Raw genomic sequence first — 15,046 nt, forward strand, 5'->3', positions numbered from 1 at the left:
AAGTCTGCCTTGTGCTAAATCAAAACCTGGGGTGCAGAGTCTTTCTGTGTTTGTTTAAAGAAAGAAATGAGCAGGCTATATATCTGCTGTATCTAAACCCTGCTCTTTTGTAAACAGAATGGCTATTTTTGAACCCTGAGCAGGATGTTTCTGGTGCAGGGATAATGCAGATGGATCCTTGCGTGCACACAGGCACACTCCGTGTTTATCACTCAGGGAAGGGGCTGTGCTGTCGTTCATTTAACTGGCAATTCTTTTGTGGTGTCAGTATCATTTCCTAGCAAAATTGGCTAAAGGAATTGTTTCAAACACAATAGATGTTTTGAACTGGCCTAATTACTTCCTCAACAGCCAATAACTTTGGGAATTGTTTTCTATGTGAATTCTAGATACAAATTGGGATATCATTCCATTTGTTTAAAAAAGATTAAGCCAATAGGAGAAAAAAGGATCTTTACCCATTTTCACTGAGCAGTGAAGTTTGAATATACAGCTTGCAATTGAAACTATTTTTTTCCCAAAGCCTTTGAGGGCTGTTTCTCAGTCTAGTGTAAACAATTTATTGTTAAAGTCCTAGAATATTTGCATTTTAATTAAAGACAATTTTAATTAAATACAAAACTTTAATCAGAAAAGCAGAGTTTAGGCAGATAGTGTACTTGCATGCTAACCAAGCTTACTCTGAGGGGACCTCTACTCTGTGTAAAACTGGTTTCTGTGGTAGTTTAAGCAGGAAAGTTGTAAATGCATCTTCCTTGCCTAACTTACCTACAAATTGTAATCTCCCTCCTGCATCTTTTAACTGCAGTAAATATTCTTTCTACAGGCAATTAAATGAAAGAGGGGGTGATGCAGAAATCTTAAAGGGGCAGGGAGCAAGAAAAAGTTCACTTGGAACTCCTAAGGATACCTATAAAAGTAAAAAAATTACTTTTGTGTATTTTGAATATTCTGCATCAATTAGGTGTTCCATTTCTTTTTTTGTTTAAAGCATAGGCAATTCTGGGTTCACTTAATGTTAGATAATAAGTGTGGTATCTGGAGTGTCTGGCCTTGGTAATGCTCTAATGCTGATGCCAGAACAGCATCTGGAGTTGATACCCATTGGTTTTGCCCTGTTCTCTGTGCTCCGTCATAGAACTAATTAGGACCCTAACAGGTATTAGGGAAAGTTGCAGCCTGCCATGATGTAGTGAATTCTGAGGTCAGACTGGCAAATGTATTTTTGGAGTTTTCCTCCTTTATTCTGATGGGAATTTGCCTAGGCCAAGGTGGCACATCTGGACAGTGCGAGTAAATCCTTCCCTGATGAGCTGTGAACTGATCTGAGAGTCCCCCTGAGAGGTTTGGGGTTGTGGTTATTTTATGAGTTGGTTTTTATACATAAGGTTTTAGTATCCTAAGGTAGACAAGAAGTAGGTGATCTTCTGTATCCCTGCTAGCTACCTGTCTGTTGGAATTAATTTAATTCTTTTTACAATAACAACTAAGAACTGAAATGATAGAGAATATTTTGTGTTTACCCATAGCTACATATTTTGAAAGCAGTACCTCTCATTAAAGTCTCATCATTGACAAACTGCTCATAAAAAAAAATAGAATGCAGGTGTCACTCAAGATCTGTTTAGGACTGAGGCTTCTGTTGTGATTTAGTATAATATTGGCATGGAGTTTTAATTTGAAATGGATATATAGCGTACATACAGAAATATTTTCTCTTAGGCCTATGGTTACTTGCAGTAATGGCAAAGCAGTTAATATATTACCTTTGCTAACAGGAAAAGTGGTGCATATAAATATTTTCAGTCAATAATGTATTTTTAAAAAGGTTTCTCAGTGGGATCAGATTTATGTTGTCAGAAAAATTTATTCCGCTGACAAGTGCGGATACCCGGCACGTCGTGTGTGCTGAGATTTACAAAGCAGTTTCTTCCTGGACGTCAGTTGGATGTGGTTATGGCAGGGTTATGTAGAGAATTGGGGAATCAGTCCAGGAATCCTTTTGTGCAAAATCCTGCCTTAGATTGGTATGATCCAATAAAGCTCTGCCTCTACATGTCCGTAGCAGTTTTTGGTAGCGTTAGATACTCGGGTCAAGAAGGGGCAGAGCGCTGGAGTCAGGATCTGTGGTGTGGATCTGAGAACAGAATCTTGCCTGAAGCATTTGAGATTTTCCTGATATATTAAACAGACCATTTTCCTCTGCCTGTTACTTGTGTGCTGCTGCCAGCTGCAGTTTAGCAAGGTAGAAGTTGGAGCTTGCTCCTTTGGGCTCCACAGATAAAAAGTAGAGAATAATAGTACTTGTGCGTTAGATTTTGCCAAGTGTGCACGTTTCAACCACTGTTGTTAAAAAGCCTGCATGTTATTTGTTGTGCAAAATATGTATATAATGAGAAAAATACACTTGAGCAGAGATTTCACGTTGCACAGAGTAGCCAAACCATATAATGAGTAAAAAAAAGCACCATATAATGAGTAAAAAAAGCACAGTGCTGCTTAAATCCAGTTTAAAACTAACGATCACCAAATCATTTAAATTCAACTACTTGGAAAATTAAAAATGTTTAGCGTGTTTAAAAAAAAATCATAATTCCCGTTTGATTTTACAGTGTTAAGATCAGTTTGTGAACTTGTTGCATCAGGCTTGATATCTTTTGATGGAGATGCAGTCAGTTACACTGAATTTTTTCCAAAAAAATTTTAATTGATTGAATGGAATCTCTTCTCCCAGGATAGAGGTAGCTAAAGCCAAGATGGTTTTTAGCTGCTTAATTAACTTGGTTTGTGAAATGATTTGGTAGAGGGGATATCATGAAAAATGTGATACATCTGTGGTGACTTTGAGGTAATCTATCAGTTTTATCAAATAAAGAGCCAGAATTTTGGTGGATTTTTTGATGTATAGGTGTAAAGTAAGCAGATTTTTTTTTGCCCTTCCTTTTATGTCCATTTTGAGTAATTCTAGTTATCTAATCAGCATAAAATGTGCACTGCAGTTAAATAGCACTGCATGATTATACCTGATGATATACTTCTTTTTTAAAGGGAAAAAAATCTAATAACAGGATTCCGTATTGATTGTGCTGCTAATTCTGCCTTGCAGCCCAGACTGGCAGAAGGCAGGTAGCTGAATTGTATTTAACGGTTTTATTGTGATGTGACTAAGATGGATGTGACATGGTCCTCTATTATTCGTTTGAGAGTGTGGACACTAATGAAGCCATTAGCTGAGCTAAGGCAAGTGAAGAAAATAGGGAAATTACCATTATTCTGAAGCCATTAAGTTGTAATCTGCCACTTTCTCTCCTTACTCAAAAAGGCATCTTCTTTTTAAGGCCTCCCTGACTGTCCTTTAAAGATTCATTAATTCATTAACTTTCCAAAGGAGATGGAGGAAACACAATTGAAATTTTAATCAGCTCAGTGTGTCATATTATTAACATTTTGAGTGTATCTGTATTCACTGTTGCACCACATCAGGTTAAGGTTAAATAAACTACATTACAGCAAATAATGTTCTGTTTCATACTGTAAAACATAAAATGTTGAAGGCAGAAATTGGTTTCATGGTAAAATTAAATTACAATACAGAGCTCATATTATAAATATTGTCATTCAAATGTATGTTCTTTGGAGGAAATGCAATGCTATCTCCATGTTATTAACATTATTATTTTCAAAATATCCACAATTAGTCTAGTCTGTATGAAAGGTTATATAAAGCACTAAAAATTTTATTTTATACGTGTCTGCTTTTACTATGTTCACACTTATGATCAATGCTTTTATTTTATCTTTTATAAAGTGAGTGACTTATTTTAATGTCTCTCTCCAAATGGGTCATTTAGACATTAAATACAATTACAGCTGCAAATTCTTCTGTTCGTTATTACTTTCATTTAGATGCTGTGTAGTGCCATTTTATCTGTCCTCACTTTTTTATTACTAAAAAAAGTTCCTTTTTGCCTCAGTTGTACTGGAATGTTCTGGAGCACAGTGGGCAGCTTCTTGTCTGTGCATTTGGACCTGATTGAGAGACAGCTCAAAATCCAGGAGTGCTCTTTCTTAGATATTAAACTGCCCCAAATGTACAGAGGAGTGAGTGCCAGTCTGACTATGGGATCACTCCGTTTGATTCCAGATTACCAACAAGAACTTTTTTTTTTTTTTAAGTGAGGGGAAGCCTGTTTTGTTTTGGGCTTTTTAGTAGTGTTTTTATTAATGCCTCAGTGTAAAGAAGCCTGAGGTACAGAGACTTTGTGTGTGTTTTAAGGGCTTGAAACCCTTTGTTGCAGGGCTAGGACTCACACATGCACAAGGGTATGGAAAAAAAAGTGTGGGAGCAATAAACAGGGATGCCACAGCCTACAGGTTGGAGGTAAGAGGAGGCATGAAGATGAAGGGGAAGGTACTGGAGGCCTGAAAGTGCTGTTACTTCTGTGAACTTGAAGTTCCTTTTTGGGTCCAGCAAATTTCTTCCTCCTCTAAGTTTTTGTTTGGAAACACTTTCCATTTGGTTTTGTAGTGTTTTGCCCTTCTGCTGTATCACACACTTTTAAGCAGTGATATAACAAAGCCTGCAAGCTTGATGTTAGTATTTATGCTAGGCAGGCAAGCCTGGTATAAATCTGAGGTGTTTTTCTTTTCTTTTCTTTTTTTTTTTCCTAGCTGTGATAGTGTCAGTTTGATATATCACCTTTCATGTTGTGTTTGTACTTGAGGTCAGGAAACTTCTGAGTTGTGCCTATCATCAGCATTGTAAATACAAAGTAGCCTTTGGCACCTTAGTGTGGTGCCTTGCAGTGGATTTGTCAAAACAAAACAAAATCCCCTCTTTTGTTTTCCCCTGGAGTCAATTACACTCAGGATGAAGCAGTTAGTGACACCAAGGATAGCAGCTGAAGCATTGCAGGCTAACCTGCTTATCAGAAGTGCTGGCATTGGTATTTTCTAGTATCACTGGCCAGCTTTACTGGTCCATTGAGAACCTCTGCTTTCAGCAGGACTTGCAAAATTCATTAAAACTTCTTTGCAGATTCTTGAGCTTCCAGAAAGTAGCCACCTAAATAATAAACTGATTCTGCTGTGTCAGTGCTGGCAGTTCTGGGGGGCAGGACCTCTCCCCTTCTGCCTGTGGGGAAATCCTTTGGTCAGGGAGGTGGATCCAGCCCTGTCCTGCAAGCCCTGCTCCAGGGACATGGACAGGCATGTGCCAGCCCCATGCCATTGCCTGTCCCATCACTCTGGGGACACGCTGCACCTTTATCTGGGATACACTGTCCATGAACAGGCCCTGAGTGTGGGCTAGGGAGGGTTCTTGGGCTTTAGCGATCTCATATATAGCTCTGGAAATGTGTGCACACACCTTTGTAGCTGCTGGGATTGTGTGCTGTATGATAATATCATATATGCACTGTGTGTACATATGCATGCTGTAGGGCATGTATGTTACCATATCATCTGTGTACAGTACATCTGTGTGTTCCTAAGGTGGTGATGCTTTGTGGCATCACACAGGATGATGGAATTGCAGCTGGTTTCTCCACACAGCTGGAAAATGGGCTGGTGTTCTGTGGTTTCCCAAGCTCAGTACAGCCATGGCATAGTAATTTAGCAGCAGTTGCTTTTTTGTGTCTTCGACTTCAAAATGCTCTCTCCTATGCTTAAGTGTGTATAACTCTGTAACATGAAATAGTGTAAGTAGACCTATTTCTGAACAAAGCTTTTGCTATTGTGCAGGAAAAGTTTGTTTTCATTTCCTTCTGAGATAGGTCAGCTCATTAATTTTGTTGCAGCTGCAGTGGCATAGGAAATGTGGCTCAGGTGTTCCCATATTGCTGTTATATGTCAGATACAGGCTGGCTTTTGTGAGTAGAATTAGATTTTAGTTGTGTTCTAAGGGAAAAAAAATCCAATGGAGAAAAATTAGCTACATGCCTCCAAAGCAGGAGAATGTGCATCATGTGTTTTTGTTTGGAAGATAAATAGATGTTCATTAAACATCAGTAGGTTAAAAAGCTGCTGTTGGCTTGGGATGGGGTTTCCAGATCTGTCTGCTGACATGTAAGGTTTGGGACCCAGTCACATCTGCTGTGACATGCTTTGCTTGAACAGAGCTTTCTTCCCATCTCCTTTTGCTGGCTGGAGATTTACATAATATATTCAAGTACAGTGAAAGGTCCAGACATCCTGGCCAACAAACAAAGCATGTTCTATAATACTGCCTCAAATTTCTCATAACTGGTCTGTGATTATTCCAGTCACAAATAACCCTGGACAGCTTTGAGACAGAATTTTTCATTCGGTTATGAGTTCTTCTGTAAATAAAGCAAATCCTCAGGAGTGAGTGTGAGGAATGGTTGATCCTGAAAAATGAGGAATAGGAGTGTGTTTTGAAGCTGGGTGAAAAAATCCACATGTTGCAATTTATTTATTTACATCCATTACTCTGCACTTCTCTAAGCACTGAAACTTGACCAGAACACAAGAACTTATTGCAGATCTGCAAAGTCCTGTGCAGTGGGGACTGTCCTTAGTTATTGCTATCAGCAGCAATAAATGTAGTACACGTAATCCTCTCACGCCAGCCTAATACATCCCTCAATTTGTGACTTCTCCAGCAGCCAGAAAATAGGTGAACTTTGCAGTGGGCCTGAAAAGGGGTTATCAGCAAACTCTGGATCTGCAGACTTGAGGAAAAGATCAGGTTTCAGTGTCCACATTCTTTGTTGAAAATACTGTCATCAGGATCTCTGGAGGTTTTGGGGGACTGGGGTCATGACTGTCGCTGTCTTCCATATGAGGAAGGGGACTGGCAAAATCCAAACAAGCAGAAGTGTTAGGAGCTAAACCCAGTGTCTAGAAGCCTATAGCAAAATTAGCCAGCCACCCATACAGACTTTGGAGCATCAGTGGCACTTCAGAAATAGCTAGCCCCAGGAGAGAAACACCAGTATCCTGTTCTGAGGTGGAAACCACAAAGCATGGCTGCATCTGAAAAAAATCTGTGACAGCTTTCCTGAATCTTTCCAAAGATCCTTAGGAAAGCTCATACCCTGTGTGTCTTCAGATGGTGTTTCCCTGTTGACCCCAGCATTCCTAACTGAGCTTCAACACCCATTGACCAAAGGGAGGTTCTGGGGTTTGGTTTTCTTCCCTCTTCCCTTGAGCACATCCAAGCAGGGATCTCAGTGCTGTGCCTGGAGTCCCCAAATATACTGAAGTTATGAACTGCCCTCCTTGTGAACTTGGTGTGAAATGGAAATGTCTGTGAATAAACAATGTGTATGATTCAATTCTCCCTCTCGTGGTCAGATGGGGCCCTTCTCACAGTCTTCAAGCACAGACATATTAGATGTGTCTGTTTGATGTAACTTGCATCTTTTAGAAGCCTCCCATGGTCGTAGTACAATCAGGATTTAGTGGGGAAGTTACTGATGGTTCTTGAAATACATATATTGACTTTTTGCCACACCTTGAGTGGACAGATTGGAGATGTGAACCCAACTGCGACATTCTGTGGAATTGTATTAACCTCTCCTGTACACACCTCCCCTAAGTGTTTCTAATTTGTCTCTGTTTAGGTGTTAAAGTGCTTCTGAAGCATAGCTCTGTTTATCATCCTCCTGGCACTCCTGTTGACTCCAGTGGGTGATACAGTGTGAGCTCTGTTGCTTTTCAAGGATGCTGCAGTGTCGTTGACTTTGACAGGAGCACTCCTCTAAAAAAACGAGAGGAGGATTTGCCTCTCTGTTATAAATCCCACTGTTTGGTAAGAAAAGTCCTGAGGATTTTGTTCAATGATATTTAAGTCTCTCCAGAAGGAACAAAACCCTATTTAAAAAAAAAATAAAGAACCCTGCACAAATGTACAGGATTAAGCATTCCAAAATCAATTCTTAATTATTGTTTAATTGATTTCAGATATAAAAAAGAAATAGAAAAGAAGAAAAAATTTAAATATATTCTTTACACAGGGCTTAACAGCCATTTTCTGTCAATGTAGATGTTAGAACAATACCAAAATTCTGTCATGAACAGAGCCCTGTACACCAACATGCCTTTTGTTCAGTTTTATCACTGAGGAGCAGGAGTTTTACTGTATTTGTTTTTCTGATTTATGTCACAAATATTTTCTGTCTCGTGCATCATTTTTAAGTGCTGTTTATACTTATTTTCATCCACTAGCATGGGAAAATAATTGCCACTCTTTAGAACTCCTGGTTAATTCTGAAGCAATAAGTTTAATTGCTTATTATGTATTTCTAAGTAGTTAGTTTCCTCTAAGAATTGGTTAAAGATTTTCCTTGCACAGATCTTGACTCAAAGATTGTCCTTTAGCTAGAAAATATTGATTAGCTTTTGTTTGGCCCCTGTGGAGAGCACCTTATCTCTAAGACTAGGTTTTGTTACTGTGAGGGTTGACAGAATTCAGATTTAACCAGGTGAAGTCTGCCATGGTCAGTAAAAAGTTAAAGGATCGCTGTAATAAATTATGATATTAATCTTGTGAATTTTTTTTATTTAATCAAAAGAGATTTTGGGGACTTCAAGCTGACTGAAGTAATTCATGCTAATTGCCTCATCTGCTTAGTATGTCATTTGTCTTCTATGAATATCAATGCCTACATTCATTTAATCTAAAATAATTAATACCCAAACAATTAATAATGAGAGATAAAATCTGAATTAAAATGAACTTTAAAAGACTTTGAAATATATTAATAATTTTTAAGACCAAATGTAAATACTGCATTACATCTCAAATTATATTATCAGAGAAAATTATATTAATAATGAATACAGGATTACATGCATCTTTTTCTATGCATGTGAATATTATTACTGTATTAGCAGGTGCACTGTGGCAGGTCAGGGGCTGGGTTTCTGAGCTTGTTCAGGCCTTGTGCAAGCTGAGCCCAGGGTCCTGCTGGCAGCAGAGCAGTCCTGGCTGTTCAGAGCTGCCTCGCTGATGTCAGCAGGGAGATAGGTGCCTTTGAAGAGTGATTCAGCAGCTCTCCGTGCTGACTAATCACTGGATTTAGCCACTAGCAAATGCAGGATACACGATGATGCCTGAGCTCCTGCCTTTTAGGGCTGGCACACGGCTCTGACTCAGGGCTGTATCTGCCCACTAATGATCTGGTGCCTACAGCCCTCTTCTGATGTGAGGTATCTGAGCCCATCTTGTCTCCTTGAAGGCAGCAAAACCCTCAGAGAGCGTGGCTGCCTTAATAGCACACTGTGGCTTTACTGTAATAGCCTTGTGGCAGAGAAAGCATGACTTTGGGACTCTCAGCACCCTGAGAGGACAGAGGCTGCTGCTCTTGCCAGCAAGAGGGTATCCTGGAGGAACCAGTCTCTATGCACCTGCCTGAAGATGAGCTACAACACAACCAAAAATGCAGCAGTCGCAGCACCAGAAGTAAGTCTGATCCTGTAGCTTTGTGGCCTGGGATTCACCTGGAGGGGATGGTTGGGTTTTTGGTTGGAGGTGTTTGTGTTTTCTGGCTGTAAAAATGTACAAAATAACCAGGATTCCTACTTCTCATGTTGGCAGACAGACGTGAGCTGCTGTTGTGCTGTGGGAGTGAACACGTTGCCTTTGAAGGGCAGCAGAACCTGGGTGGCTGTGGCTTCCTCACCATGGTGGGGTGCTTTGTGTCCCAAGCACTCCTTGCTTCCCATTGTCACTGGCTGCTTTTAGCAGATCTTTCATGCTGCCAAGGAAAGAATGTTGAAAATGGGAAGTGGATTAAGTAGATGTGGAGGCATGAGCTTGAGGAAATGTCTCTGGCTCCCAAAACCTGCTGGGCTCACCTGTGCTCTCAGGCACGTGTGTGACCTGGTGATGTGAAGGGTTAACCAGGTGTGGCTAGTGGTGGAATATCACCTGACATACAATTTAACCCTCTTGTCTCTTGCTGCTGATACCTTCCTTCAGTCAACAGGGGACAGTACACCCTTGATCTCTTCCTTCTGAATGTTTTAGAACATCCTAGGCCAGCATCCTTTCTCAGCAGCTTTCTGGTGGTCTCTGTACTTCAGAGAATCACCCTACCAAGCAAATTGATGGACTCTGTGCCTGTGCTGTGGATGCTAAATTTAGTTTTCCATAACTACAGGTGTGTCTACAGGCTGTAACAAAGTTTGGCCATTCCAGTTCAATAGCAATAGCCTGGTTGTGCTGCTGTTGCCTGGCACAGAGGACATGCTCATGTTTGTAGCTGTTACAGTGATATGTTTCATGTGTGGTTGTCTGAGCCAGAGGTCATTTGGATTTCCAAAGGTGAGAGTTGGAAAGCTTGAAAAGAGAAAGGGAATAATGAACCTTGGGTATTCATGTAATTGTCTTTAAAATATCTCAGCCTGGACACTGTCAATTGTAGGTGTGTTCATTGACTTTACATCTGACACATACATGACAAATGCTGTCCTGCCTTCCAGTGTTACCCCAGCCATGCATTTGTTCTGCCTGCCTTGTGCTGCTGCTGGCTTTAGGATGTCATGTTGTGAATCAGATCAGCTGAATGGTCCTGCTTATTCTCTTTTGTGGGGGTGGGAATGGGAGGGAGGGAAATTGCTTTGCAGCCAGATTAATTTCCTGGTCTATCTGCCTGTGTAGTTGCATGAATGCCACTGCCAACACAAGGAGTGGAGCAAAATTGCTGCTAAATTAAAATGTTTCTGGACTGCCATCTTTAGATATAAAATAATAAGTATGATTATTTTGTTAATATTACTTTGCTCTAGGTTTTGACACGCTATGGTCTAAGACCATGTGCCTGTAGTCATTATTCACTCTTGAATTGTAGAATAGTTATCAGGCATATTTTGTGGCTTCTCTGAGTATGTATGTGTGTGCATGTGTACTGCAGTCCTCTTTGTTTACTAGATGAAATACATTTATTGGTGGAAAAATATGACTTTGCAGCACATCAACCTTTAGCATGAATGATTGTTTGGTGGTGCTTCTGAAGATGTTTTATCTAATTCTCACTGTTGCAACTCTGCAAAGGGTGAAGGTGCAGAACAACTCAGTGGCCACTACTGGCCCAGTTCCATGGCTTCTCATCTGGTCATTGACTTTTACTGTGTGTTTTTTTGTTTCTGTAAATAAATTTACCAAGCTCTACACTGAAGAGTCCAAGAGTTCTCCAAAGCAATGTACATGAATTTATCATACCAATTCCTTAGTAAAGTCACAATTATAGTAATCCTGCTGTAGGATTCTTCTTGGTCTTTATTCAGTGACCTGCATATGAAAAGTAAAGAATAAATAATTCTAGTATATATATTTTAATTTGGTAAACATAATCATAGTAGCTTGCTCACTGAAGCAGACAATTGCTTCAAATAAAGCTTTTGTTGAAGTGAAGTGAGTTTATTCAGGATGAATTTATATCCATTATAAATTACTAGCTTCAGACAGATATTGTGAAATACTTAAATTCCTTCTGTTCCCATATTTTCTTATTTTATTAAGACATTATAACTTCAGTGGATGTGGGAGGCATTAGGAGAGAAATCTGAAATTCATGTGAATAAACAGGTTTCCAGACAGGATGCATTTTTATTTCTTTCCCTGTAATGTGTATTTCAAAGTATTAATTCACAAAGTACTTAATAACTTTGTGAATGCAATTAGTGTTTTATATGCCAGATTCCACTTCTTTCCTTTTTTTAAGCCTTTTACACAAAATTCACTCAGTTTACATGTATCTTTTCATAAATACCAATAATGCTTTAATTTATGGGTGTTTGCTGTTGGGCTTTGTTTAAATGAGTTCTGTCCAAAAGGAATCAGAGCTTTGTATTCTTGCAGAAATGAATAAACCACATGAGGTGAATTTTTATACAACCCATTTCAAACCTAGAGTTTTCAGGGTATAATTTAGATATTGCATTGGTGGTTTATGACCATATAAAGTGGAGGTGTGTAGGTAGGAGGCTAGATAGATGTACTTGTAAATGGCTGGAAGCAAGGAGGCTGAGTGTGGTCTCCAGCAGTGCATTTTTCAGCTCACAGTTTCACATCTCTATCCTAAGGCATTAGATGTTACTAATTCTCCAAGAGCCAAAGATTTGTTTTACAGAAGATTCTGATTTGATTAAGATATTGCTTCAAGACCTAATGTTACTTCAGCAAATCATGCCACGACTGGAAACGTACATGATTGGAAATAAACTGCATGTTATCTGAGAAACAGAGAAAGAGCCTCATGATTTGGAATGATGCTGCAGAAGCAGTGTTTAGTGTAATGACAGTACACTTAGATTAATTATAGCGCTGCTTGCAGGCGCCACTATACACTTAGTGTTGTGTCAGCACTTTTGCTGTTAACCCTGTGCTGCAAAAAATTCTAATTTGGCTCCAAAAAATGAAGAAATCCTCTGGTTTGAATACAGGCTTTGTGCTGTATGCACTGAATAAACTTCTAGTTAGGGCCTGAATTTTATTTTTGTATCCTTGGCTTTCCAAAGTATGTAGCTGTAGAAATAATAAGTTCTATTTAACATTGTGTATGTTTTCTGCTCTGCGTACTTCTGATGGAGAACTTAATTTTAGTAAATGCCTAGACTGTTGTGATCACTTCAGATGGTCTGAAATAAACCACTGAGATATTTAACCTTGAAAGCTGGAAGGTGCAAGTGTTAAGCCACCATTTCGCTGCTCAGTAGACGAGTTAAATTTGGCTTAATGTGTGTTTATATGATTAGCTGCAATAGCTCTGAAGGATTGTTAAGTCTGAAATAAGCCTTGAGCATGGCTTAAAAGGCTGTTTACACACAAAAAAATTAGAAATACTCTACAGAAGCTGTTAGAATTAGTTATGTAAACACTGCAGAGTGATTTTTAAAATAAATACTGAAATATACTATAGGCAAAGAAGTGACAGTGGAAATTAGTAACTTTTTGACTAAGTCATCAGAATGCTCTTTATCCTCATTTGCTATTGAGAAGACAATAATAAATGCTGAGCAAATAAGCTTGCTTGTGCCTGGAACATGTTGTCCTGCAAGTACAGGAATCTTGACCCATTGCTTTTTAGCAGTTCTTATCCTCTCTTGTTTCTAATTTCCACTCCTAGATTGTATTTTACTTTTTTCTGAGTCGTGCTGGCAAGTGGCTCTTATCAAGAACAAATGATGCTGTAAATCAGGACCCAAATCAATGCTGCTGTGGGGTTCTAATAGTGAGATGTGGTTGTGTGGGCCTGAGTGTTTTATCTGCCTCTGAAGCCAAGAGTGAGGCCCTGGGTAGTATTCCAACCCTTGGCTTCTAACTTACTGGCAAGTGTATATATACAGCTGTGCTGTCTCAGTCTTAAATTGGAGATATCAATATAAAACTCCCGTTTTAATATGCCTTTTCTCATGATGCAAACAGTAAAAAGCAAATGGATGTTCATATGCAAGTAGAATTGCATGGGAATACAGAATGCCCTTAATCCCTCCACCCTTAATACCACTAGAGTAGGATTTAGGACTGGCAGGGCTGGCTGGGATGCCTGGCAGAATGTATTGGCTCCCTTCTCCTTTGGAGCACACATTCTCTGTAGGTGCAAAGGACAGTGGGGGTTCCAGCAGCAGGATGGGTTCTCTCAGTTGGAGGAAGGTTTATTTGCCCAAAGCAACAGGGTCTTTAACATCATGGCTGGCCATTTTCTGCTGTAGTTACTGCTCTTCTCCATGATAGGTGCTAGTATAAACAAGGAGTGATTTGTGCCACTGGAATAAGGCCATGTGTGTTATGCCAAATATAAAATGAGAGGGCTGATACGAGTGCCTCTTGGACATGTCTTTCATTACCCTTTACGCTTCTCTTTCCTAATAGAATTTGGAAGAACCAAACACATGCTGGATGCAGGGTTTTATTAGAGTGCTTTGCCTCGGGCCTTTAACTCCTTTAGCTGGTCATTACCTGACCAGTAAAGACCTCTAAACGGGTCATTAATGCTTAAGTAATAAACTGTTTCACAAGACTGTCTAGTACAGAACCTCTTCTATCATTTTTACAGTTACTGTTTTATAGATAAATCAATGACCAACAACTGGATATTCTTGTTTTGCTACATAATCTTGTAATAGCAGCCACAGCAAACAGGCAGAGGGTTCTTTTAGCTGTGTCACGAGAGCTGGAGGTGGCCCTGCTCAGGTGTGGCCTGGAGTTGTATGTAGGGCAAACCAGGAGTAAGATAAAGAATGAAGGCATGTTCTGCTATTCCCTAAACAAAGTGTATCACTGCATTTGTTTCTGAAGTTTTTGGGGTTTTGATGTTGCTATATTTTTCTACTTCTAGAAGTTGTATAATTTCAGTAAGATGGCTTTTCTTCCCCCACTGCCATATTAGGGACATGTGGGCCTCACTGTAGTCTAATGTTGACAAAGAGGGTCTCTGCACTTTTACAGAGATTTCTGAACTAACATAAGTCTTGCACTCCTCTACATCATATATATCCATTCACTTTGAGTTTAGCATATATTAAACTCTTTCTAGGTGTAACAGTAATAGTTAGCTGTGCCACACATTTCTTCTGGTTCTTGGCATGACGTTTTCATCCTCCCCCCTTTGACCAGTATATCCCTTACAATAAGTTTCTTTGCATGAAGCTCTAGAGAGCTGTTTCTCCCTGGAGAGACAGGAGGAGAAAGTCCATAGTAGGTACCGTATAATTTTTTGGTGGATTGCCAGGCATTCAATATTTCCATCGTTATTAATATCAGTGTATCATTGATGGACTGCTGAGTGCTGGAATAAGCCAGTCATATACGGCTTTTCTCATGTTAACTTTTGAGGAGTGCCAGTCTGTGCTGGAACTGCTGGAATTTTTTTGTTTGATTTTTGGCTTTTTTTAAAATAAATATTAAAAAGTGGAATGAATACTGAAAATTATTCTTTATAGACACAGAATATTTTTCTATGGTGAAATGGAACAAAACCTCGGCAAATTTATGACTTCTAGCATGATTAGTGCCTATGGAGCAAACACTTCATAATTGTTTTTCCAAGAAATTGAAAATATGTTAGTTATGGGACAA

General features: G+C 39.4%; 1 protein-coding gene across 5 annotated transcripts in view; it reads left to right on the top strand.

Moving 5' to 3' along the window:
- The window catches only part of AFF2 (ALF transcription elongation factor 2), a 329,969-nt gene that overhangs the window by 23,550 nt on the left and 291,373 nt on the right, over positions 1 to 15,046 (top strand). Inside the window, exon 1 of one of the 5 annotated variants that reach the window (XM_014265341.3) lies at positions 8,873 to 9,427. The exons of the other annotated variants lie outside the window; for them this stretch is intronic. Coding sequence (XP_014120816.2) covers positions 9,405 to 9,427 — 23 coding nt within the window. The 5' untranslated portion in view covers positions 8,873 to 9,404. Of the gene's footprint in view, positions 1 to 8,872; positions 9,428 to 15,046 lie in introns of those variants that run through there. 5 annotated transcript variants of the gene reach the window in all.

Source organism: Zonotrichia albicollis, chromosome 14 (genome assembly GCF_047830755.1).
Source record: "Zonotrichia albicollis isolate bZonAlb1 chromosome 14, bZonAlb1.hap1, whole genome shotgun sequence".
Lineage (NCBI taxonomy): Eukaryota > Metazoa > Chordata > Aves > Passeriformes > Passerellidae > Zonotrichia > Zonotrichia albicollis.